A 27,735-nucleotide genomic window follows, 5' to 3' on the forward strand; every position below is an offset into this window, starting at 1 on the left:
CTAAAAATAAAAAAAATTATCCCGAGCGGGGAGAGAAAAAAAACTAGGTTAACAAAAAGCTAAAAAAAAGAGGAGTTACTTAGATGGTACTTAGTGTCAGTGGTAATCAGGTGTACACACGGGAAATTAAGTAAGTTTCCGAGCAGTAATCTCTGAAAGAGTGGCGCCGATGTCGGAGAGTCGATAATAGCGGGCATTAGGGAGAACAAAATATCGGTTGCGGCGGTTGGAATTTGTGTCGGCGGGCGTAATAGCCGGCGGTTAGTTAACCACAGACGCAGACGAGTTGCGACAAATGAGGCTGTGCCGCGGCGTGGCGGGGGTGGGGGTGAGGGTGGGACCCAGCCAGGCACCGCCACACCTGGGCGCGGGCCGCCCCAGCATGAATACCTAACCTAACGCGGCCGCGAGCTGGGCTTTAACTGCCGCCCCCGCCACAGCGTGCGGCCGGTGACTTCCAAAGAAACGCCACCCACGAGTGTGCGACACGCTCAACTCCAGCTCACCCAACGTATTGTTTGGTTCAGGTCTGTTAGCCGGCCTAATTCACTTCCTCGTGATATTCTTTGTTGGCAACTCGAATCAATGTTTGCTTTACGCTGCTTTAATATTTTAAAGGTGTCAGGTTTGGTCTAATACTAGATACAGAATCTAGGAGGTAACCCAGCAGTTACAGGAAGGCTACGGTTTAATGTATACATTTGTGTTGCGTGTTGTTTGCTTCTGACACGCTAAATGAACAATAAAATAATTTCGAATTGATACGGATATAATTAATATAATTAGAATTAATACACATTATGTACAAGAATCAAGAGCAAAAAGGAATGGAAGGCCAAGATCAAAGTGCTCGGACACGAAAGGCTATAAGACAGTCACGCAGACTTTCGTGCCTACTGTTTTCAGTGTAGTTATAATTACATTTCGCTATGTGAAAGGACCCCCCCATGAAAAAAAGTAATCGTAGGACAATGAAATTTTGTGGAAACATTCCTAACGACGTGGTGGAAAATAAATACTGAATACGCCATTCAAAAAACACATTTCAATTTCCACATGACAGACTAATATTTGTTAACTGCGTAACATGTTTACGTTTCAGGTTACAAACATTGCTCAGTTTTGCGACCATCTGCATCGACGACAGCCTGAAACTATGTAGGGATACAATTTCACAAACGTTCGCAGTACTTTTAGAACGGTTGACCGTGGAATATTCAGCTGCCGCGGCACAGTTAGTGCGCTGCTTGAAGACTGCACATCGGGTATAGCATTCTCAGCCATGGCGACAGTAATTTCTTCAACAATTTCTGGCGCAGTTGGTCGTCGGCCTCTTCCAGGAGCAATTCCCAATCACCCCTTAAATCGAACCTCTGTATTACGTTCTTCAACCCCTGTACGGAAAGAGAAACTCTCCGCGTTCCTTTAAAGAGTCGATACTTACGAAGAGTAGCACCACTGTTGTTGTTGCTGTTGCTTTGATAAAACAGCTTTACAAGTAAAGTACTGCGCAACTTGTCCAGACCCATGCTGGCTCTCAGCAACTGCAATGCAAATTGATGCTTGTGTCTCAACTCTACGTCACCGTACCAGTACCGGAGCGCAACGGCAAGAGAGATGACTGCTAACAACGCAAATCCTGCACCGCACAAACATCATTCCTATAAAGCTGGGTAACCATTCGGTAAATAGTTTTCCGTCTACGCTGGCTCAAGTAGCGAAAGTTTAATTATGACCACCCTATACCTCGAAGAAACAACGACGGAAATCGAAGAAAGGTTCAAGATCGAAATACTGCTACGTCACTAAAGAAGAGTTACAGAACCGGTTGAATGGAATGAATAGCCTAATGAGTACGGAATATCGACTGAAGCTAAACCGAAAAAAGCCGAAAGTAATGTGGGGCTGCAGAAATGAGATTAGCGATAGAGATAAAAAATGTTGACTACAAAGTAGACTAAGTGAAGGTATTCTGCCACCTTGGGATCAAAGTAATATATCATGGACGAAGCAAAGAGAACATAAAAAGCAGACTAGCAAAGGCAAAGAGGACATTCCTGGCCAAAAGAAGTCCACTAGTCTCGGACATAGGTCTTACTTAAGGACATAGGTCTTACTTAATATGGCCTGTGGTAAAACCGGAAAAGGTGACAATCAAAGTGTCTGAGATGTGGCGCCATGGAAGCATGTTGAAGCGTAGCTGGACTGATAAGGTAAGAGATGAGGATGTTCTCCACACAATCAGCAAAGCAAGGAACGTTGGGAAAACATTGACAAAGAAGGAGGGATAGAATGGTACGCCACGTGTTAAGACGTCAAGGGGTAGCTCCACGGAACCAGAGGCAGCTGCAGAGGCTAAAATCTATACGGGGAAACACAGAGTGGAATACATTGGCGGAAGAGAGGTGCAAGTGGCAGGGCGCGCAAAACCAGTCAGAAGACCGATGACTTAAAGAAAAAATAAAAAGCGGATACCATCAGAGGCGGAGCATTGCCTCAATTGGACATGCCTGGGGGGAGAAAATGTGTAGTTTCACCATTCACCCCAAGTGACCGAAAGAAGTCATGCCAAAACTGCCAGATGAGGGTTTGACTCTTTGTAGTCCGAATACGAGTCAGGAGCCCGAAGTATTGATCCATCTCTGGTCGATAGAGTGTGAATCACGTCAGTTATAAAGAAAGTAGGCACTTTCGATTCAGTATATAAATAGTATAACATCAGTAAATTTCAGCACCCTTAAAGTGATGATGCGCAAAGAGCAATGTTTTTTCCATAAGATCAACGTAGAGAACACCAAGAAGTTTACCATGTATTGATGTGCTTTCATATTGATGAGTTTAACTCCAATAGCAGATGAGGTAGCTACTTCGTAAACACTGATACTCATCATTAATGATCGGAATGTGAACAAAACTTTTGAAAAAAAAAAGCGATTTCCAATATTTTTTGTCTTCCAGCAATCAAGACAACTTTAGTCAAATTGTAGCACGACAAATAGATTTCGATATTCTTAATTTTGGCAGCAGGCAATCGTTCTTTCAGTAAGGATTACTAATAAATTCTTTACTCCTGCGACTATAGTGACTGAGGCGTTATCCATTTAACTACGTGTCGTTAGCTGCACTTCTGCTGCGCCAGCTAAAAATAAACTATGCGCCATCAGTTCTCATTTCTGGAATTGCTGCATCAGAACGGTTAGTTCTGACAAAAGCACGGATTTCGCTGAAATCATTCATCTCCTTGAGACGGCGATTTCACAACAACGCACTATCGTTCATGATAACAACGTCGACCTCAAGTGAAGAAAGGAAGGTCGATCAGGAGCTTTTAACGTTCTGTCTACGACGAAGCCGTTACAGACGAAACACAAGCTCGGACTGAGGAAGACTGTGGAGGAAGTTGGCCGTGCTCTTTCAGAATTACCAGCCCCATTTTCGCCTTAAGTGGTTTAGGAAAACCACGAAGAACTTAAATCTGGATGTCCAGATTGGGATTTCAACCTACGTATCCCAGAATATGAGTCTACTGTCTTATCAGCCTTCAAGAGAAAATGTTTCTAAAGGTGGAAAAAGTAGGAGACTGATAGGAGCAGAAATAATATCACAAAAATTTATTCAAGGAAACAAAAATAAAAACATTTAAAAAAGAAAGACACTACCTGACCCACTGCAACAAAAATGATGTTATCATACTATTGTACATTACTGAGGCAGAATTTACGTGTTTCTAGAATAACAGCGCCAAGTTGCACACTTGTGCCTCAATACTAAACGGCCTTCGGCTGCAAACTGCAGTCTTAAATACGTTCTGTCTATTATTAGCTTACGCCCCGCATAGATAAAATTCTTAATCAACGTTAACTTCTTCAGAAAGGAGGGATAAACCTCAAAGAACCCGGCAGAGAAATGAGATTCTGTGAGTTGCTGAACCTTCTCCAACGCAGGCGGAGTCAAATGAGGCGAGGTGCCAGTGCTGGCTGGCTGGCTGGTACGTGTCACCGTCTGTGGTTTAATTTTGGTCGCCGTCCAAGACAGAGAGAGTGCACTTAGAAAGCTATTCATCTCCCATTCCGCCAGCCTAGCACAAGGATGTCCCATTAAACACGCGCCGAAGCGTCGCTCAAAGCGTAGACATTCATTCCATTTCTACAATTTTGCAACCGGGAGTTCAACAAGTTAGAAATTCCTTTCTTGTGCAGTTACACTAAGGGATGGACATTTGTCTACACCAGAGGTTCCCCAACTTTTCCCCAGACGGAACACTTTCGGAATACTCGTATTTCGACGAAACATATTTTAAACATTAATAAAGTTTAAAAAGTGACAAAAATCTGTTTTATTCAGTGATTATTTCAATTTTAAATCATAACTAATAACAATAAAATCATTATAAAACGTTTTAAAAATAATTAGTATCGTCAAAATATCGAAGAAATTCGCTATGTTGTTAATAGTTTTTCGCGGAGCTCTTATTCACTTCCCGCAGAACGCAGATTGGGAAACCCTGGTCTACGCCAACTGTTACACTTTGATGACTTGTAGCTGTAACGCACATTTGTCTGATGACAAGAAAAAAAATGGAAGCAACATTTTTAGCATCGGAAAAGAATGACGACACTGATGCTTTCTATTACTTCCTAAATACATAGCAGCTCGCTTTTAGAGTTGTATCGCAGTCAAAACGATGATGCCATTGTTCTGCAATGCTCAGAGTTAACGTATTCACCTTCTGCCAGGCACTTAAGTGTCACTTGCAGAGTAGCGATATAGATGTATATGTATATATATCTGAACTATTGTGATGTCTTGTAGCTTTATACATAGATGTTTCTGGCCTAGAAAGATTGTTGCTCGTTCGACTCCCGGGGACCTCGTCAACAAATGAAGTGTGATAAGCTCTACTTCCTGGTATCAGGAAGCGGTTGGCGAAGAGGAACTCATAAATAGTCAACCAACTGGAGTTAGGTGGAAGACCAACAGTGGCTAGTGGTTACCTTAGAATATGCGATACAAGAAAAAATATATAGAACGCTAGTAAGTAAATAAGGGAGATTAACCTGACATACAGCCTGTAACCGAGAGCACAGAATCTGGACAGAATCTGCTATAAGCACAAGAGCTGAAAACTTAAGAAATTCATGCCTTTGAGATAATGTACATCGTCTAGGCGTGACGAGTTTCACAAGTAGAAGAGTCTTTTCTGTCGTGAGTTTTATCGAAATTTCCGTACTGCAGTTGGGCTATCGTAACAATAGAAACAGACTGTGAAGTTTCATAGCATCAGATCGGCTTATAGGGACAGTATTCCTGTACGGCCACAAGTATTATTCGATCATTCATCAATACTCATTCAGCAAAACAAGGAAATGTGTGTGTGTGAAGAACTACATTTGTTTCCCGTGTTCGTGACGGACGAAGAGATCAACAAATACACACTTCAATATCCTGGTACAGTGCATCATAAAAGTATTCGACCACCCTCATTGTCCTCGAAATGTGAAGTTCTTTTCGAACATTTGAGACCCACGAGAAGCAATCGCCGGTCCATTCTGTAGCGTGAATATTGTCTGACAATGTACCACAAGCAGGTCGCTGTATAATATAATTAACAACGTGCAATGTATATAAGACACCACAACTTGCAGCCACTATTATTCGGGCACATGTCGCATATGCTGCGGTGGTGCTAGCTGTGGACCGAGCAGGCTCATTCTGTGCTAGTTTTCCCTGTTGTTAACGCGCATGGTGGACAGTACGGTGGGGCGGAAAGGAAACAATACGTCGTTTGAAAAGAATGGCTCTGAGCACTATGGGACTTAACATCTTAGGTCATCAGTCCCCTAGAACTTGGAACTACTTCAACCTAACTAACCTAAGGACATCACACACATCCATGCCCGAGGCAGGATTCGAACCTGCGATCGTAGCAGTCCCGTGGTTCTGGACTGAAGCGCCTAGAACCGCAAGGCCACCGCGGCCGGCGTTCGAAAAGAGACAGCTTGTTATTTTCCATCACGTTAAAGGACGTTCCGAAAGCCAGATTGCCGCATTGTTACAAATAAGTAAGAGTACTGTAGGTGACATTATACGAACATCCAACAGAGAAGATAGAATTGAAGAGAAACCAAAAACAGGGCGACCAAGGAAGCTGAGTAAAAGAGAGGAAACGGGAATAATAAGAAAAACTGAAACAAAGCTGCAGTGCAGCAGGAATATGGGAAGGACGTGCACGCTGAAACAGTCAGACGAATTATCAGACGAGAGGGGTATAATGGTAGGTTAAGCACGAAGAAGCCTATGATAAATGAGAGGTATAGAAAGACACGACTGGACTTTGCGAAGCAGCACGTAATAAAAGTGTCAGTTGGTGGGACTAAGTAATTTTTGTCGATGAACGTCAAGTGTACATGTTCTCCTGAAATGGAAGTCCTATGACTTGGAGAAAACCACGTGAACAATTTCAATCGAAGCATCTGCAACCCACAGTTAAACACGGTGGTGGCGGTGCCATGATTTGGGGTTGCATGTCGTCATCTGGGGAAGGCGAATTAGCATTCACTGAAGGTACAATGGACAAGCATAAGTATCTGAACATCCTAAAAGAGAACTCACTGCAAAGTGCTACAAGTTTCGGGCTTTCGAGGATGTTCAAATTGTAAAGCGGATATTGTGAGACTATGGACACTGTATAATTGCCCTAAGGTTTTGTGTCCCCTCCTCAGAGCCCAGACTTGAACCCAATAGAAGATCTTTGGAGTGAATTGAAGCGAAATGTATGACAAACGCCAGTGACATCAAAACAAGTTTTAAAGGAACGAATACTGGAAGAATGCCGACAAGTCCTGATTATACGCGACAGCTCATTCACAGCATGCCTAAACGCTTGGAATAAGTGATTAAGCTAAAAGGACTGCATACGAAGTATTAAAATGTACAAGGATGTGATTGTTATATTTGCCGCCCGAAAACTTTTGTGGCTGTGATGGAAGGCATGTTTCTTTACGTATTATTGTTTATGTTGTGTGAGTTACGTCTGCAAATAAGAGAATGTTGTTCTGTTATTTATTACATAGTCCTATACCATTTTGTGCCGAGACTATTCCTGTAATTATGTGATGCCTGTATATAATGAAGTAAAAATAAAACATAACACTGGTGGCCGAATACTTTTTGTGAGTCACTGTAATTTATGTGCTACATTTATATGCTGCAGTTCGGTTTGGAGAGCATGACTTAGAATCTCATAAAAAATTGTGCACTTCTACAGCAGAATACATACTGGCTGCCTCGTGTGGTTCCCCTATTGATCAGATATTCTCCACAGCAAACCCTATTAACTTCTGCTCTGATTTACAATTGTTAGATAGGATTTTTATTACCATGAACCCGTAACGATTTTGGAAACACGAACACACTAAAAAGAAATGAATCAATAATTGAAAATGTTCACAGTGAGCGAAAGTAGTGGAACAAATGAGGATAAAATGCCATCCGAGTATTGCTAATGGGCGGTGAGCCTCTACCGTAGCAAATAATGAAACCGATCAGAACAGAACAGCTTTTTGGAAACACCATGCATGAGGCAGACTGACGAGTCATAACAGGTATTTACTCATAAAATTCGTGGTACTGTCAAGTTAGGAACATTGCTTTTCTGGTCGATAACGCCTCGATCTCAGCTCAGTTACGGAAAGGGCACTAGACAACACTGTCTCCTGTGACAGAAATTACATAACTATAACACTCTGTAGTCTGTTGATCACTTGTTAGATTGAAAAATCGCTGCTTAATTTCGCATTAATCTATGAGTCTGCACTAAGAGTAATGAAGAGCTGACGAAGAAGAGTGTGCACTTCCGCATACCAACTCAAATTCTGTGGCTTCTTCTTGGAGTAATTTCTGCGTTGATTCTCTGAATTTATTGTCTGAGTTTGTAGTCTATACTGAAGTGAAACAGAACGAGAATTTTTGTTTTACGTGCGTGCACGGAGAACAAAACTGTCTCTATTTCTGAGAATGACATAATATAGAGCGGCAGTGTTATGCTACTGTGATAAGACCAATCGATCTTCCTGACTACTCTAAAGATTCAGCATATGACCTTCGTTCAACTATGTGTAAACACACAACTGCTTTACTTTTCTATCTTCGCTCTTCATTTTAGTCCGTTACACAGTTGAATTGGGCAATGCATTCGCGTACCAAACGCGCCTCTATCTAAAGTAGACAGCAGTTAAGAATTAGACACAACAAAATGCACGATTATCATTTCTCAAGGAAAAATGTCTGATAAAAAAGTGCTAAGAAAGTCAAAAGCGATATCCTCTGAACACAGGAGAGACGACACCAAATTTTGAACGTATTATCAGAATTTTAGCTAATTTTGATACAAACAAAAATCAGACAGTATTGTAGCTTTTAATACAACGCTTGAAACGAGCAGTTTCCCTACGTGTCGCTCTTGGTTGTTTTCCAATAAACTGATACGTCAAATGCAGAAGTAAATTGTCCTACTATCGAGCCATGTAGTAGCACAGGCTGTGCAGTTAGAACATTCGTTATCTAATAAAAAATACGGTTTTGTGTCTGATTCCGCCGCGGTTTCACCGGATCATTTTATGAATGTATGCAGTACGAGTTGCCACGTTGGGATTTATTGATTTCGAGAACCGTTTGTCTAAGTGTGATTGAAGTACGTCCTCAAGGCACTTGAACATCTGCAGTCAGGCAGCTTCAGAGGTGAGATGATTTTTAAAAGTTTTGTTTAGTTTTCACAGAAGCAACAAATCTAGCCTAACCATTCGGTCAGATGTTCTTCTCGATGCAAACAAGTAGTTTATTTCGCAAATCAGTATAGTTCGCTAAACCGATCGTTGTACAGACGTATTCCACAGAATATAATTTACAGCTTGGGCCTTAGTGCCCAGCAATGAGTGATTTCCTTGCCGGTTTTCAAGATGATATTCGCATTAACTTATGGAATTGCTTACTTCTTTTTTTTAAAGGTATTTTCAGTCCTTTACGTTTATCGATTTGGATATCAACCAGTCTTTTGAGTTCAGAATGCTTACTGAACGACCGTGTAATTCTAAGTTAATGTACTCCATACGTGGTGAAAATTGAGTCAAATTCTCATTAAGGAGGCTGTGAAACCTCAGACTGACTGAATAACGTAACGGAGATGAACTGTTTGCTGCAATGTAACATTAGCTTCTTCTGTTCTATAATATGCGTCCTTTATTGCTTATTTGCTATTTACACTTCTTACATACACTTTCTTCTACCGTTATTGTATCCATGCAGTATGAGTTTTTGGCTGCCTGGTGTTTATTGATTCCGACAAAGCATTTGCTTATCTTTGAACAATTGAGAGAAACATCTATAGTCAGACAGTTTCAAAGCTGAGATAATTATTTCCATAATAGGTTAACGAAGACCGCCACTGTGTCGTATGTAACTCAGGGAGCAATTGCAGCAACTAGTCACTATTTACGTTATGGAATCTACTTTATTCTCGTTTACCGACATCGGGTGTTTTGACACTCATACACTGAAGGTGCACATGTAGGACCTCGTATCTATTTTACGTGACCTCAGTGTGTGAAAAAGCTTCAAACCGGAAAAGGACAATAAAATTTGACAATATAAACAGTGAGTGATGGTTGCAATTTCGTCCTCAATAGTTTAAGAATTGTACTTATTGGCATACACTGTGCTCACGCAAACCGTTTCTTGAAGACGGTTGACTGAAAGACCGGTGTTCATTTTCCTTGTGTTTCCATTAGTTTACTGCCACCTCCAGCAAGTGGACGAGTTACGTTACTCTGGATACCTGCTCCGTGTGTTAGTACAGCAGAGTCAAAGCCATTTTGTGTTCCCGTTTTAACAGCGTGATGTTTATGTCATACACCGTGATATTTTTCTGAACAGGTCGTGAGAAGAGGAAGCGGAGTATGGAGTAGTAAAATAATGCAGGATGCTGTTTAGAAAAGGCACACTGCTTTTCATATCTTCGTAACTAACTGCGAAAGAAACACGGGGAAATAGCCTTTTATAAAAGAACGAGACACTGTCTTTCGACAGTGTTCATCTATCCAGGGACACCAACGAAACCCTAAAGAAAGTCCCAGCAGTGGAATCGAAACGTCGATCACTAAAGAAACCCGAAGAGGAATACGATGTGGCGTACCGACTCGGAAGATTTCACCATCACTTTTTATTTTGCCAAGAAAGATCTCAGTATTTGCGTACAAACTACGACCCGCAAGCGGCACGCGAAGTATTAAGTGGGGAGAACACTGAGCTTCAAGACTCATCTGTCGAACACAGCTGCCAGACTTGCAACGCGCACCATCTTACACGCCACTTCATGGGAGTCTTCATGTGCTACGTTACGGACTCCAGCTTTAAGACTAGTCTATCCGGCAGTTAAATATTGCTCACAGGTTTGGCTCAACATTTCTCACACAAGTCCCATCGATGTCTAACTCAATCCAACTCTGCACACAATAAAGGTGACCCCCAACGTATTTGATATCCGCGTTGAGCAATATAACTCTTCCCCATCTGTGGCGAGAGAAACCGCTCGTTAGAGAAGTTATAAAGATGGAGAGGATTTTTGTTCTACAGATTTACCAACACTTCGCCAACAATGAGAGAACCACATTCTACTCTACACATCGAGCCCTAATTTGTGCCAAAACTGCGAATGAAAATGGATTCAGTAGATCGCTGGAAAGAGGAATGTACCAAATAGGCACGGAGCTGCCTCTTATAATCTTTTCTCACCACCTTACAACCCTAATTCTCGCAGGCCTCGCAAAATCTGGTCTACCCTCGGCAGAATCAGTTTAAACTGTGGAGAATGTGCTGTCTCACTGAATAAATGGAAGAAAATAAGCTCTCCCAAGTGCGACTGTGGAGCTGCTAGACCACTCATCACACAGTTGAAGCTCGCCCACTGACAGCATAAACTGCCGACCGTGCCGATTTCCTGCATGTTACCGAAAATTCGGCAGAATATTTCAGCAATAAGGACATCCGGCTGTAGTTGTGTTTCCGAATATTTTGCTCTTTTGCATATTTTTTGTATTTTACCTCTATTTTTAATACGGTCTGTAAGTTTCGTATGCGTATATAACTTTTCTATTGTTTCTTTTAATTCGCGTGATGTAATACGCCATATGCTAAATCAGTAAATAAATAATTTGCTTCTGAACAAAAAGTTATTTGGAGCGGGTGAGATAGCTATGAAACCCTGCAGTACGGAGCTGCCTGTACGGTGTTTCTCGGTAGCTGTGCCCGGAGCACGGTCAGCGCGCGCGGGCGCGCTCTGGGAGGACCAGAAATTGGCTGCGTGCCTCTGGAGCGAGGGCAGAGCCTTGAGGGACACCGGAGCAGAGTCGCGTGCTGGCGCCGCGCGTGCCCGTGTCCCCAGCATCCCGGGAGCGTGCCAGTCGCGTGACCGAGCACAGCCACAGGGAACCTGTTCGGCCGCACCGCCAGCCGGTGACGGCTCCTCTCGCCTCGCCTCGCATCGCCTCACAGCCACCGGCAGCTGCGCCGGAAGGGTGCAGCCGTGAAATCCAGTCTCAAAGGCAGACTGCGCCGAGCGAGAGCCGCGCGCCTCTGGCTAGCTCTGTACTGTATCTACCGCGTGGCCCGGGCTCTCTGGAAAGGCGACGCAGGCTAGCGGGCAGATACCGCGCCGCGCTTCTGCTGTAGATAATACTACCTAGTGAAACCCGCCTCACATTTTGACTCATCGTTCTTTGAACATTTTGCTGCCCCTACAGCGCTGCAAAACACGATGTCAACTGTGAAATTGCTAATGACGAAGTCTTTTTCGCAGAGGATCAGAATGACACGGTTAGAAATTTCCGCAGAGGATATCGAGAAATGATGTTTAACCATTAATTGGCCGGCCGGTGTGCCCGAGCGGTTCTAGGCCCCTCAGTCCGGAACCGCGCAACTGTTATGGTCCGAGGTTCGAATCCTGCCTCGGGCATGGATGTGTGTGATGTCCTTAGGTTAGTTAGGTTTAAGTAGTTCTAAGTTCTAGGGGACTGATGACCTCAGATGTTAAGTCCCATAGTGCTCAGAGCCCTTTGAACCATTTTTCAACCATTAATTGAAGATGAAATATCAATTGTTCAAAAACAGTCTTAATCGCATTTATTATTATTATACCGCCAACCGGTTTCAACCCGACGTAGGGGTCATCTTCGGGGCTTTTACACCTTTGGTCGACAGCTTTTGGTGTCACTCCCGTCTACATAACGGCAGGAAACTATAGACTATAGAACTATGTAGACAGGAGTGACACCACCAGCAGTCGACCAATGGTGTAAACGCCCAGAAGATGACCCCCACGATGGGTCGAAACCGGTTGGCGGTATAATAATAAATGCGATTAAGACAGTTTTTGAATAATTGATTATTCGTACTAATCGCTGCTTCATCTCCACAACCATGTTGTCCAAAAAGAAGATGAAATATTTGCTCAGTGGAGGTGTGTGTGAGTGTGTAAAGACCTGGCCTTACGTTTTGGGGTAGAGACGTCTGTGAGCTCTTATAAACATTTGTAAGTCGGTATTAACAATGGTGGGTCCAGAAAATGTGAAACAAAGAACTGCAATAGCCAAAGTAGACAAGAAATCAAACAATTAAATGGATTTTTATGGAGCACACGTATCAGACCAGAAACGAAGATCAGGGTATTGAAACTTCCCCACGTCCCAGTAGATGAATACCGGGCTCGTTACCCTGTTCCGATACACGAACACGTAACACATTCGCGCACAGAATTTACTCTACTCGCACAAAGAATACAAGACTGAGCACCGTAGCTGTGATCCAGCATCAGCAGAAACATGGGAACTTACTGAAAGAACTAAAAGTAACTTATTATCAAAGAAGATGCGATTTTGGAAGTGCTGCTGTACATTAACACTGCTGGATAAATCGAGCAAGGTGGCGAAGTGGTAAGCACATTGGACTCGAATTAGGGGGGATGACCGTTCAAATCCTCGTCCGGCCATCCAGCTTTACATTTACCGTGATTTCCCTACATCGCTGCAGGCAAATGCCGGGATGGTTCCTATAGAATATTTCCTTCCTCATCCTTTCGTAATCCGAGCTCGTGCTCCGTCTCTAATGACCTCTCTCCGATGGGATGTTAAACTCTTAATATTCCTTTTCTACTACGTGGTAAATTTAAAAAAAACGAGAACACTCATAAGAGAATGTGCCTGGGCACCACTTATTGGATACAACCGAAGCAAAGCCGTTGGGATGGTATCGGCATGTGTGCCGTTTGCGCGTGGATAGATGCCTTCCCGGGTTCGATTCCCGGCGGGGATTTTCTCTGCCTCGTGATGACTGGGTGTTGTGTGATGTCCTTAGGTTAGTTAGGTTTAAGTAATTCTAAGTTCTAGGGGACTGATGACCATAGATGTTAAGTCCCATAGTGCTCAGAGCCATTTGAACCATTTTTTTTGATAGATGCCTAAGAAGTTGACGCAGTGGGTTACTGGAACAACAACAACAACAACTAGTAGTAACAGTAGTAGTAGTTATAGTAGTAGCACAAGAAGACGCCTGAAAACAACGTGGAAAATGGAGTCAGAAGAACTATATCAGGGAAAAATTTTCAGTATTGCAAATGTGGGAGACTTCTGAAACTAGGTTGCAAGAAAGAACTATTATATAGTGTAGAAACGCAGTTTAAAAATCTGTGAAATATTTTGCTATGTAAAACAAAGGCTATTATCTGACTAATTTTCTTCCCACTCAACTGTGTATTTAATGTTTTAATTTATTTGCAGTCGATTTAGAGAAAACTACGGCATCATCGACAGGCACTTTCGCACTGTTGCTGATGTCCTATACCAGTGCAACGAAAGCAACGATGTTGACATCATGGGAGCCAACAGGAACGCCACTGTTACACACAGACAGTGGTTAGCACACTGGACTCGCATTCGGGAGGACGACGGTTCAGTCCCGTCTCCGGCCATCCTGATTTAGGTTTTCCGTGATTTCCCTAAATCCTTTCAGGCAAATGCCGGGATGGTTCCTTTCAAAGGGCACGGCCGATTTCCTTCCCCATCCTTCTCTAACCCGAGCTTGCGCTCCGTCTCTAATGACCTCGTTGTCGTCGGGACGTTAAACACTAATCTCCTCCTCCTCCGTTACACACAGAGGAAAGACAGCATATGTGGAAAGAGTACTGGAAGCCTTTGCGAGCGGGAGGAACTGTCTTGATGAAGTCACACTGGATGAAACGGGAGTCGATATGGAAGACATCGGGGATTAGAGTCGAAGTTCAGCAGAGCTTTGCAATACTTGCGATCAAACAAAGCGGAAGGCATAGCTAACATTCCTCCGCAATTTCTAAACTCATTGGGGAAATTAGCAACCTCAAGACCATTGAAGCTGATTAGTAGAATCAGTCTCGGGAGGTACCATCAGATTTTTGGAAAAATACCATGCAAACGATCCTAATTACGAAAAGGGCAGATAAGCGCGAGAATTATCGCACAATCAACTTACTCAATTCACTCATCCAAGAAGCCGACAAGAATAATGTACAACTGAATGGAAAATAAAATAGAGGACTTGTAACATGACAATCAGATTGGAAAGGTAAAGGTACCACAGAAGCACATATGCTGTTGCGTTTGATAATGGAAGCAAGTCTCAAAGAAAAATCAAGGCACTTTCACAGCCTTTGTCGGGTACAAAAAGCGCCCGACAACGTAAAATAGTGCAGTTTGTTCGAAATTCTCAGATAATGGTGTAAGCTATAGGGGAAGGTAGGTATGTACGTAAGAAACCTATATGGGACAATGAGAATGGAAAACCAAGAACGAAGTGCTCACATTAACAAGATTGTAAGACAGGGATTCTCTACTTTCCGATCTCTGCATCGAAGAAGTAACGACAAAAACGACAGAAAGGTTCAGAATGGGATAAAAATTCACAGCGAAAGAATATCAATGACAGATTCATTGATACATCCCTACCCTCAGTAGAAGCGAGAAATAATTGCAGGACATACCGAACGAAATGAACAGTCTAATAATGACGTACTATGGATTGACAGCAAACTGAAAAAAAGACTCAAGTAATGAGGAGAAGCAGAAATTAGATCAGTCAGAAACTTACCACCAAAGTTGGAGACCACGAAATAGAAGTAGTTACGGGGCTATGCTATCTTGGAAGTAAAATCACGTATGGCGGGCGAAGAAAGGAGAAAAGGCAGACTAGCATCGGCAAAGAGGACACACCTGGCCAAAAGTAGTCTACTAGTATCTAATTAGTGGAAGACATTCCTGAGGACGTACGCTTGGAAGTGAACTGTGACCTGTGCGAAAACCGGGAAACAAGCGGCTCAAAGGGGCTGAGATGCGGTGTTGTAGCAGGTGCCGAAAGCAAACTCACTATCTGTTGCTGGGAAGAAATGGCAGGAAGATGAAATACTTCAAACATTTGACGGATTTTCATCTCATGCTCGAGTATTCAAAAGATGGGGAGTATAGAGGAAATTCAGTATATTCTTTGGAAACATAGAAAGGTTTCAACCATCCGCAGAAATGGTGCCTGCTGAACTTGGTCCTCACTGACGTGGTTAGAGGAGCACACTGTAGGAATGGCTAGCACATGAGATGTAACTGAGGTTGGCCATTGCAGAACAAAAATTCTCTGACGCCGTGTCACAGGAATACCTTCGAATGGAGAGACAATATCCAGCAATTACTAATTCGGGTCACGAGCGTCCAGGCGGAAAAATTCACGATCGCGAGTTTAAAATATCAGCAAAGCGTCAAAAGGTTGACACGAATGTGAAGCATATTGTTTCGTTCCAACTTCATATGACAGGATAACTGAAAAGAGGGATGTACCAGTAAAAACTGTCAGCGTTGCGAATATGGAATGGGCAGAAAATTCAAGCAAAGACAAGGAAATAATTTGAAAAGCTGTCTTCTGAAAACAAGAGTGTTTTAGAAATGTGACTTATTAACAAGCGTCAGAAAGGTAGGGCTACTAGACAGCTTTGCGATGATAGACATCTAGGGTAAACGTTTTGTCCGGTGAAAAGAGATGAATTTGTACTGCTGATTACGTTTGTGTAACGAGGTACCGCACCATACAGTCGAAACGATAGGTTTTTTTTCGCGTCAGATAGACGGTGTACGTACTTTGTGCTTTGTGAATGTGCTATCGTCCTTACACAACAGGCTATTCATAGAAACAATAGGTGGCAAAATATGGAGAACATTTGAATGTTTCAGGCACAAGGATTGTGTGGAAATCGGTGCACTGTATCTTCCATGTACATTAGGAAAAAATATATATGGAGAGAAAATCGATACTGTATTTATGTGCGTGTAAATGGCTTCGTCTGAACCTGTAGTAATTTTTATTTTTGTCTTGAATATTCCAAATATGCGTCATTAAGAAGACATACGTAAGAATCGATGGTAACAACAATGCAATTTCTACGATCATAAGAACCGAACACTCGCTGTCAGTGAAGGCTAAGGTGACGTTATGTAAGTGTAGATGCACTGCAGGAACCGGCCTGCGTTACACCAGTCTCAAATCTGAACCATTAAGCAAGGAATACCCGAGAAAGAAATAAAGAGTAAGGTGGAATCAAACAGCACCTGGACACATTATTACAATATGATGGGTGGCCAAAGTGACGTACGAAACCGGACTGAAGAACAGAGGACGCTTAGTCATGTTGCGTCACATTCGCACCGGAAATATATGATGAATGTACTAGATTCCGCTATCATGAAGAGATAGGTTTTAGTGCATCTCAGCGAGGCAGAAGTCGTGGAGAGCGAAAGGAAGATATGTGGGTTTACTTCCCAGCCATAGACTGGTTTTTATTATCATATGAGAAACTAGAAGAAAAACTGCAGTAAATACAGAATACTGTCCGCCGACTGATTTATGCAACAGAGACTGCACACCAGTCAGCTGAGTAAATGCCGATTACAGTGTGCGGATGACTACCGCTACATTATACACACAAACACACACACACATACACAAAACCGAGGATGATGAAAACATGAGAGCGCATTTGTACGAAAACTGTGCAGGTACGACAGAACAATGACTTCGTACAGTCTCTGTTTCTTTTGTAATTGCGGTGTTCACTTCCGCAGTTATTTTTAGTTCACACCGACTGTTGTCCATAGGTTAACAAAACGCGTGCAAAATAACGTTCGCTACGTTTCGCACGAGCACCGTACATCTTTTGACTGAATGGCGCATTTATAACGTGACCGATCAAACTGTTGCTTTGCAACGAAGAAGCTCTCGTTTTTGAAAGTAACTTTATTACCATCGCACCTAACGCAAGCCAGTGAAAAGAATGTAAATGCATCAAGGTTTGTATGGTTATGCACCACTACAAAGAGCTTCTGCCGTGTGAATAACCTACTATGGCGCAATTTAATAAATTATAGAAAGATAGAGATGAGGGACAATTTAGCCAGATACATGAGTGGTGGAGAGGGAAGACTAACATCTTGTTGGGTAATGAGCTCGTTAAACACCGGTATTCTTTGTATATTCAGGGTCACCTAAGCAATCTAAGCAACGTGGCGTCGTATTGAGCAACAATAATGAAATGTATTTGTGTCGAGTCATGTACTGTGTCACGCGATTGCGGTGCCGTGCGCCGCAATTGTTTCTCAACAGTAGATTTTACTGCTGGCGAAAAGAAAGAAGGAAAATGACTATCAATGTGGCATCGAATGAAGCAAGGTTGATGGAGTGCTGTCATTTCGTAGATAAGCTATGCTCTCTCTTAGTTGTAGTGCAGTTCATGCGGAACTGTTTGGTTAGTCTGTGCTCAACACGTTTAATCTGGGTAGGTGGTGTATGACTTACGCAGGGTATATTTTTAAATGTCTACCAGTTTTTGCGTTTAGTGAACGTACATAGACTTCTGTGGATGCATACATAAGGGAAAAAGCGCTGCATGTAAAGTGAGTTATTAACACATTATGAATAGAAAGACGCTGCAAAACTATCAACTAGTGTTAAGTAATTATATTCGAGTACAATATGCGTCTCTGGATGAGGAACGTAGAACTTTTGTGTTGACCTATGTTCATAATCGTCTGATCGCTGTTGACATCCTATAGCCTACTAGTGGACTCTACGAAAATGGTATGTTCACATGGTTAATTTATTTCCCTCTATTTCCATAGCGAAGTACTATCATTGCAACAAAGGAGGAAAAAAGCTATTAATATTAGCCATTTAATAACATTATAAATGGACAAGAAAGAAAGTCTCTTGGATTGACTGCTTAGTTTACGCAAAAAGTTCTTCACATGGAAAAGGCCCATCGTCATTGAAAGAAAATGACCTTTACACAAGCCTATCTTTATGATGAAATTAGTAGAAGCGCCCAGAGAACACGAAGGCGATAGACCACGACGGTACACCGATCTTCATCAAAGTCTAATTAATAGCATCGCCGTTTTGAATCCGTCGCCTGAAACGAGAACTCCATGTTTTTAATTATAATAACTGGTCTCAGATTTTGAACATAAATTATAAATTTGATCCGGCGTGGAATATTATCACTCGTGAGGTTTGTTCTTCATCGGGAACTACTTTTCGCAAACTAATCGCTAACTTCTCTTGCAATAAATTAACATCAATGAAAAGCTTTCGTCTTTACACGTCTTTTCATACGTATGATCCGTACTTAGACAGGCACACGACAAAAGACATTGAGCGCTTAAGCTAAAATACTTGTTTCGCTGATAAGGAACCCCAACAATGATATTATTAAGCGGATGTGCATAGATAAATGTATATTAAAGAACCATACATGTGAAGCCATCTGTTAAGTCTTTGAAATGCGACGGTAGTTTTTCGGAAGAATTTTACGGCACTTACACAAGACGACAGAACTTCAAGTTCGTGTAGCATTAAACGTGGTCAACCTTATGTGGTACATGTTTCTTTGCTTATAAAATGTGTGTGTATGTGAATACAATGGCAGAAATTTATGAAAGCTTGTTACTTCGGGAGCTGTGGTTCATAGTAGCACGTTCTTCACACTTTCGCGAACCACAATGGTACAGATTTTACTCACAATCATAAAAAAACTGGACGATTGCCGGGTTCTTATGCAGAGGGAGGAGGTGCCACACGGTGAGAGAGAGAGAATTACGTACCTATCACCAGGAGCTTGCTGCCTTTGCAGCAAGTCATGCAACAACTCATCACTTTGTTGAAAAACGCCTTCTAGTTGGGTTTGTTGAAAAATGTCTGCGCAGTACGGCCCCAAGACTCTTAAAGGTCGCCATAAAGTAATTAAAACCACACAATACGATCCTACACGTCAATCATTGAAGAACCCTTTGACACTATATCCAGAAGATATGTCACCGCTGCACAATGATGTGGCGATAAAAGTAAAATCACTGTTGTTAAAACGCACAGTACGTTGTCTAACAGAGGCGATACAATTTAGGTTTGTCTAGGAGGATCGTATAGCACGTACGTTTTTGATGCAAAGTGACACTGGGCAGCAATTTTCGATTACTGGCCTCAGAGTGGAAACAGGACACAACCAACACCTACGCGACACGATAATAACGCTGTTTAATACAGGACAAGACAATGCACATCTGAGGGCACCTGTACCTGCGGAGTGCCAGGCGCAACATTGGAGAAGAGCACACTACTGCCGGGCGGGAGTCTCACACACTCTCGGGCAACACCGGGTAGGGCGTCGGCGGGAGCGAGCGCCTGCAGACGAGCCCCGACGCCACTCACCTTCGCAAGTGAACTGGCCGTAGTGCTTGCCGCTGGACTTGTCACCGCAGACGACGCACTCGATGTTCTGGCCCTTGTCCGAGGAGTTGGACCCGGTACCGCTCTGCGAGGAGCCGACGACGATCTGGGATCCGCCGCCGCCGCCCCCGGAGCTGGCCGACGCGGAGCCGGGCGTCGAGCTGAGCACCAACTCGTCGGGGGCGGGCGGGGGCGGCGCGGGCGCCGGGGCGGCGGCCGGGTGGTGCAGCACGACGCCGGACGCGGGGTCGCGCCACGCCGAGCCCGCGCCCAGCGGCGGCGCCACCAGCGCCATGGTGCGCGGGAAGCCTAGCTCCAACGTGGTGACCGCGTGCCGGGCGCCGCGACGAGACGAGACGGGTTACAGCGCTCGGGCTGGGGCGCGCTGGCGGCGTGTGGAGCGTGGCGACGCAGCTGGGTCCGCACTGCACCGCGGTCGCGCGCAGACTGGCGGGGCGCAGGCGGGCGGGCCGGCGCGGCCGCGGCCGCGACCTGACCCCTCCCCCTCCCGGCGGCCGCGCCCCCCACCACGCGACCCGGCTGGCCCGGGGCCCCGCCCCCTGGCACCGCGGGCGCGCCACGCCAGAGGTCGCCGCCGCGCCAATGGCAGGTGGCGGCCCGCGGTGGGCCGGGCCAGCCGCCCGCGGCGCGCGGCACGCGCCTCGCGCCTCACGACCTGCCATCGCTCCGGCGCGCCACTGGCGCCGCGGCGCCCGCCGACGCACGTCGACGCCGCGGCGCTGCCGTCGCCGGCGCAAGCGCCGCGCCCGCCGCCATTGCCGCTCTCTCCTCCGAGTGGGGAAAAATTGCGTTGCCACGTCAAATGTCGCTTCCGTACGTCGATCGTAATGACAGAGTGAGTGACAGTTGAGAACATGAAGGGGGGTGCCGCGTTCGCCGTTACGCGCAAATGCAATACGGGTAGAATGGCAGCCGCTGTGCTGTTCCGTAAAACGTTTCCCGTTAACATCCAGTATCGAGTTCGCGTTGCAGCATCTTAATACTCTCACCATTTTACTAACAAGGAAACCTCCCCATCGCACCCCCCCCCCCCCCCGCCCCCTCAGATTTAGTTATAAGTTGGCACAGTGGACAGGCCTTGAAAAACTGAACACAGATCAATCGAGGAAACAAGAAGAAGTTGTGTGGAACTATGAAAAAAATAAGCAAAATATACAAACTGAGTAGTCCATGTGCAAGATAAGCAACATCAAGGATAATCTCAGTTAAGGAGCGCCGTGGTCCTGCGATTAGCGTGAGCTGCTACGGAACGAGAGGTCCTTGGTTCAATACTTCCCTCGAGTGAAAAGTTTAAATATTTATTTTCAGACAATTATTATCTGTCCGTCCGTCCGTTCGATGCGAGGTAACTGCGCCGTAGCATGGGGACGCTACACCTAAATAAACATCGAAACACACGACGTCAGTCGACTACAGCGCACGGAAGAGAGAGTATTCCTGCTAACGAGGCTGCCTGGCTGGCAGTTGACTGTTCTCTACTTTGGGCGAGAGTGCATTAAATACGTGAGATGTATTCCGTGGGCAATATGAATCCAGCAAATATAGCTCGCGACTTCAATAACAATCGCGCGGTTTTGCGGTGCGGCCGCAAAACCCAGACAGTGAACAGAGACGTCAATGAACGAACGGACAGATCATAACTTTGCGAAAATAAAGAGATTAAAGTTTTCACTCAAAGGAAGACTTGAACCAAGGACCTCTCGATGCGTAGCTGCTCACGCTAACCACGAGACCACGGCGCTCCTTTACTGAGATTATCTTTGATATTGCTTATCTTGCACATGTACTACTCAGTTTGTATATTTTGCTTATTTTTTTCATAGTTCCGCACAACTTCTTCCTGTTTTCTCGATTGATCTGTGTTCAGTTTTTCAAGGCCTATCCAGTGTGCCAACTTATAACTAAATCTGAGGGGGGGTGCGATGGGGAGATTCCCTTGTAAGCAATATCACAGTGAAACAAAGCATAAAATAAAAAATCACAATATTTACGGTATGTTGCAGACCGATATTGTCGAGCACAATCGACTGCCAACCGTCATTTAGGTAACAGAGCGGCATGAGTAAAGTCGTAATGGCATTGTTGCCTAGGAGGTCTCAAAGCGCGGGTTCAGTCTTCTAACTGGAAAGGTGTTTCTGTCCTTCGCACATATTGGCGCCTTTCCTTCACGAAGGCTCATCTGTTTTTCCATTTTCCATTTAGACAAGTTGGGCCCGCCATCTGGTAAATTCTGTGCGGGCCGTAGTTCTTCAGTGAGTCCACTTATCCGCCACTCACGGCGCCCACCTCGTAGCGTAATTTGAATAGGCAGCTGAGGCTGTGGACAGCATCGCCCGTGCTCCACCACAAGAAGATGGCTCTGGCTGGAAGTCTTTTCTCCTTCTTGTATGAGAAACAGTTGTGGCTACTTCTTGGAATTATAATTCGCCAAATTTGTTGTGTGTTTAACCGTGTGTTTCTAGGTAAATGTAATTGTGTGTGTGTGTGTGTGTGTGTGTCATGCTCTCCAGTAAAATCAAGCAGGCCGCCGAGCTTAAAGCCGATCACCATTAACAGTGTCACAGGCTCTCGCTTAAAATTGTTCAAATGGCTCTGAGCACTATGGGACTTAACATCTGAGGTCATCAGTCCCCTAGAGCTTTGAACTACTTAAACCTAACTAATCTAAGGACATTACACACATCCATGCCCCAGGAAGGATTCGAACCTGCGACCGTAGCGGTCGTGCGGTTCCGGACTGAAGCGCCTACAACCGCTCGGCCACAACGACCTGCGGCTCTCACTTCATGAGACATTGAAAAGAGGTTTCGAATATATACCCCCGGATATTGGTGCAAAATCCGGTATCCCGAAAATTTACGCTACTACTCCTTTTCCCCTGCTTTATATACCCCTGCTATCAGTTCACATTCGGGAAATAATCAATTTTTTTTCTGTTTCTTTCTTTTGCTTCCTGACGAATGCTCTTATTTTCCCCACACTCATCCCGTAGTTAGTGCTGGCTACTCTCACAACAGTCCAATACATTTCATCGACTCAGTGTGCGTTAGTATTGCTTCCATCTCACCTCTCCTCCCCTTGCGAAACTAAAACTTCGTGGCAGATCAAAACTGTGTGCCGGACCGAGACTCGAACTCGGGACCTTTGCCTTTCGCCAGCAAGTGCTCTACCATCCGAGCTACCCAAGCACGACTCACGCCCCGTCCTCACAGCTTTACTTCCGCCAGTACCTCGTCTCATGCCGGATATGAAACTAGTTTGGGTAAGGTGTTCCATTCGTTGTTGTCTAAACAATTCATTTTGTTTCTCTTCTTTAGAATATGAACGACATTTTTTTTTACTTCAGTTACTTATAAGGCAATGATACATTTTTATATATGCAGAAAAAAAGTTGAAATGCAAGCATTACTAACGAACTCTGAATTTGACACTGATCAGTGGTGTTCAGACCTGCATTCTCCAATGGCACTGTCAAGAGGCGCTAGTCTAGTACTGCAGCGTCGCGGGGGAATGTATGGAGTGTCACAGCTGACAAAATGGGAGCATTGATTTATCCTTGCGGCGTGCTTGAATAACAAAACTGTTTAGCATAGTGACCTCCAGCGGCAGAGACAAGAGTTCGAGTCCCGGTCCTAAAATCTGCTATAACGTGTCACAAATTTCATCTCAATTTACACCCCGCTCAAGTACGAAAAGATTATATCTCAGCTGGGCTATGCCTTCCAGAAGCGTATCTACGTGTACACTACATAGGCCATACTTCACGAATCACTGTGAGCAGGTTGGCAGACGGTAGACGTACTTTCATTGAAGAACTCGAGCAAAACGACTTTGTGCCTGCACAGAAAAGCATTCTCGTTCTCACTGCTGGTCGAATGGGCAGCCGTCTTAATTTACGCTGTCTTGCAGAGCAGTGTCCTTCCTCTGCTAGAAGCAGGCATCTCAGTTGCTATTCGCAGATTTTCTGATTTGGCGTTCTAGTCGGAGACTACTGACATGTCGAATTACTGGTCGCACTGGCATAACCTGTTGGTATGAACCTTTGTAGACTCGCTGGCTGCTTGTGAGTGACCTCACCTCTCCCGCTGCGCAGTGGCCGCATGCAGTGGAGCCCCCACCTCCACCGTTGACGTCCTCCCCCCCCCCCCACCCTCCACTCCACGTAACCATGCCGCATATGTGGATATGGGCCAAGTTGTTTTCGCACTATCATATATATTAGAGTTCATCCCTGTTCACAGCGATAAGAGTGCCTGTGTGTCTCGCTGAGAGCTGTTATTCGCCTACTTTTACCTGTTGCAATTCCTCGACATCACTGCATAAGGTGCAGTAGCATATTCGTACTTTTTGTAGGGAAAAATTTTAATATGTGGATTTCTGCGAGATGTGCTACGTCTTACTCTCCCACCAATCACACAAGTTTGAGGCAGTTTCCACAAAAGGCTTCTGGATTGTAGAACACATCATATTGTAAAATGATAAACCAATATGTGCCTGTGTTCCTTATATCTGTGATGTTCGGCTCTGTGATCACAGGTCACCGTCATATGCATAGCTATCCTTACTGAGTGCAGACAAAAAAAAAAAAATGGTTCAAATGGCTCTGAGCACTATGGGACAACTCCTGTGGTCATCAGTCCCCTAGAACTTAGAACTACTTAAACCTAACTAACCTAAGGACATCACACACATCCATGCCCGAGGCAGGATTCGAACCTGCGACCGTAGCAGTCGCGCGGTTCCGGACTGAGCGCCTAGAACCGCTCGGCCGCTGCGGCCGGCAGTGCAGACAAGTGCAGTGATTTTTACTTTCCGTCTTCTCTATTGTCTTATCAACGAACTGTCCCTCATATCTCTCCTTGACCTTAACTCTCTAATCTGAAATACACGGCAGAAATGCCAGTTCCTATCAGAGCAAAATCCTTTTTGTCCCACACCTTCAACCACTTTCTCGAAGTCATTCCCATTAGCAGTCAGCCTACTGTGGAATAACCTCCCGCGTTATATAACTGAATGACATCTCCAGTTTTAGAAGTCAGTTAATGACATATCTAGTAAAATAAGAAGAATGACTACCGCTGGCCGTGTATGCACTCGTTACCCTTGCACATCCTTCTTTCCAACCAGATCTTCCTCTTTTCCCAGTATTCTTACCTGGTGCAGTCTCCTTAAATTTTTCCCCCAGAACTCGCTGCATCAAACAACATCTATCACGTACACCTATAAATTCTTTTTATATTTGCAACTATCATTATTGGTATTATTGTCATTACTATTAGCGTCAGCAGCTACAGTAATACAAATATGGCCAGTATTAACTTTATTAGTTTACAGTCAGGATTACTTACTCACATTGCCTCTTCACACCTGAAATCAATTCGATACTATTTGTCATATAAAAATTGTTATTCCCTAGGAAACTAAGGTGTAAAAAATGTGCTGTTTGTGTGAAACCTTGCTCCAATGTAAGAGAGGGCCTCCTGGCCCTAATCAGATCAGGTTAAATGTATAAATAAATATGTTACAAACGCTGATGAAACCGATGATGGCAGCTTGCAACAGTGGTGGTAGTGTTGGTTCAACATTTCACAACATGACGCACATTGCGAGCCAAAAGAATGTTTTGGACGTTGACTGTAGCCAGGAAAGACTATGAACATACAGAAGACTGACAATTCCCATCCCTCGCTTGTACATCCTCATTTCTTGCCATTCCCATCTGGAATGGGTACCGTACAAATAAGAAGTATTACATATGGGTCATAATATGATACTGTATGTTTCTGAGATCATACTTTGTGCATCATGAAGAATATTCCTGTATAAATACAAAACGCTATTTAAAGACATTGAGAGTAAAGCCCTTCGACTAGCCATTTATTATTATTATTATTATGTGTGAGTGAAACGCTCATCGTCTGGTTACAGGGTCCTGCAACATTATATTTAATTGTCTCCATCTCACAATTCATTTCACCATGTAGGTGGAGAAAAGAAAGCTAAGCTTTCGATTTTTTGCGTACTAGTACATAGAGAAGATGGATGTTTGTTTCATGGAATATACCTGAAGTCGACATAAAAGGAACTGTATCTTAGGCAACATCTTGTCATCATCCATCTTTCATCTGCCTAGTGTGAACACTTGTAAACAGAGCTGGCAACATTTCGGATTTGGACCAGTTACGAGAAAGAGTTCAGTGATCTTCGACAGTATGAGTACTTTGAACAACAGATTCAGTGTGCATTTCGATTTGCCACTGTTAAACTGACTATCCACGTGAACATTTTTTGCTGTTTCTTTACGTTTCTAGTGTTTGGTTCTCGACTAGCAGGAAACGTGTGTAATCAAAGAGCTTGCTCGTGTCCGGAAATAGTTCTGACTTAATTGATAGCACTGGCCGCTCTAAAATCATGTCGAATTTAGAGAAAGATAGAGCAAAAGAAGCGAGGTGGCAGAACCCTGCGTCTTTGGACTCAGATTCCCTCCCACTGACCTCTCTTAGCCGCATTTCTACAGAATCCACAGTTATCAAAGAGAGGCAGCTGCCATACGAACTCGTGTTTTCTGACGAAAATTAACTCCCTGTTGAGGTCGTCTAGTTGATTTTATGGTCGGAAAGTGCCGAGCAAGTGCTTTGTTGAAATAATGTGAAATCTGAATGAAATGATCTACCGTAACATCAGTGTTAGAATCACACAAAATATTATTTAAATAGTAAATTTCACGTATCCGGCTAACGGAAGGTCTCAAGCTAGCATGGAACGATACTGATCTAAATGCAACTGGTTGACTTTGCTTGCAAATGACGAAGAAGGTAAGTTTTTGTTATCCGCTCAATAAATTTTAATTTAGACTGAGATAAGGCCACTCTAGCGAATAACCTTACAGCGGCAAATTCCAAAGTAGAGACTGTTTGAAACTTGCTGACTGATGGAAGCTGTGCGCCCAGAATCTGAGCCGATTCTCCAGTGCGCGGTAGTCTACTGAATGAGCTAAGTGACGCCAGTCAGACTACTTTTCGTGGCAGGCAAAGCTGCGGCTTGGATTCCCTGGCGGGAGACAGGCCTATGGATTTAATATGCCACAAGCATACGCCATAAGTGTATGTCATAAGCAATGAAAATACACATTAACAGTCAATGCTCCGCTTCGTAGCAATTCCAGGAATTATTTTGAAGTTATGTTTATCTCAGCCTCGTCTAATGGTTAACATTTTACACCATCTTACATCTGTTCGAATACTACTGAGGAGACAACCTCTATGCATGGATGCACATGACCAACATACATAAAAAAGTGAATGCATACCATACGATGGCCTTAACTATGAACAGTGTGATCCGTAGTAAAATAAGAAATTAAGTTAAGAGCTACGACCTGCTTTTTTTCATCTTCTTTTTTAGTAAGCAAATTCTTGGAGATCGAAATAAGCATCATTCACAAAAAAATACAAACACAGATTAGAGATCTTATGTTGTAAATAAAGGGAGGGACAGAAAACCAGGGAAGACGTATAAGGGTATGGAATTTGGAGGAAGAAAGCACGCTACAGTATATACAAGTAGTAAAGGAAAGTATCCCAAAGAATGAGCCAAAGACGGTAGAAGAGGAATGGGGGTAGATTCAAGGGAAATTTCGTAAGTGCGGAGGAAGCAATATGTGGGAGGACAAGCAACAAAAAGACATGGAGAGAAACACCTTGGTGGAATAATAAAACAAAGGATATAGTACAGAAGAAGAATAGAGCCTTTAGGGTATGGTTCCAGAAGAGAACAGTAGAGACAAGAGAAGAGTAACAGACAAGAAAGAAAGAAGCAAAAAGAGTGGTGGCGGAGGAAAGAAGTAAGTGGATGGAACAGTGAACCAGAATGATG

At 43.9% G+C, this 27,735-nt stretch overlaps 2 protein-coding genes across 2 annotated transcripts in view; one reads left to right on the forward strand and one right to left on the reverse strand.

The window, feature by feature from the left end:
• LOC126198604 (steroid receptor seven-up, isoforms B/C) overlaps window positions 1-20,046 on the reverse strand; it is a 561,753-nt gene extending 541,707 nt beyond the window's left edge. Inside the window, exon 1 of the mRNA XM_049935056.1 lies at window positions 19,822-20,046. The gene's annotated coding sequence lies outside the window, so the exon portion shown is untranslated. The remainder of the gene's footprint in view (window positions 1-19,821) is intronic.
• An 86-nt stretch (window positions 20,047-20,132) lies between these two features.
• Window positions 20,133-20,699, forward strand: LOC126199392 (translation initiation factor IF-2-like). The gene has a single exon (XM_049936310.1). The coding sequence runs from the start codon at window positions 20,133-20,135 to the stop codon at window positions 20,697-20,699; it is 567 nt and encodes a 188-aa protein (XP_049792267.1).
• The last annotated feature ends 7,036 nt before the right edge of the window (window positions 20,700-27,735 follow it).

The sequence above is a fragment of the Schistocerca nitens genome, chromosome 8, assembly GCF_023898315.1.
Source record: "Schistocerca nitens isolate TAMUIC-IGC-003100 chromosome 8, iqSchNite1.1, whole genome shotgun sequence".
In the NCBI taxonomy this organism is placed as follows: Eukaryota; Metazoa; Arthropoda; class Insecta; order Orthoptera; family Acrididae; genus Schistocerca; species Schistocerca nitens.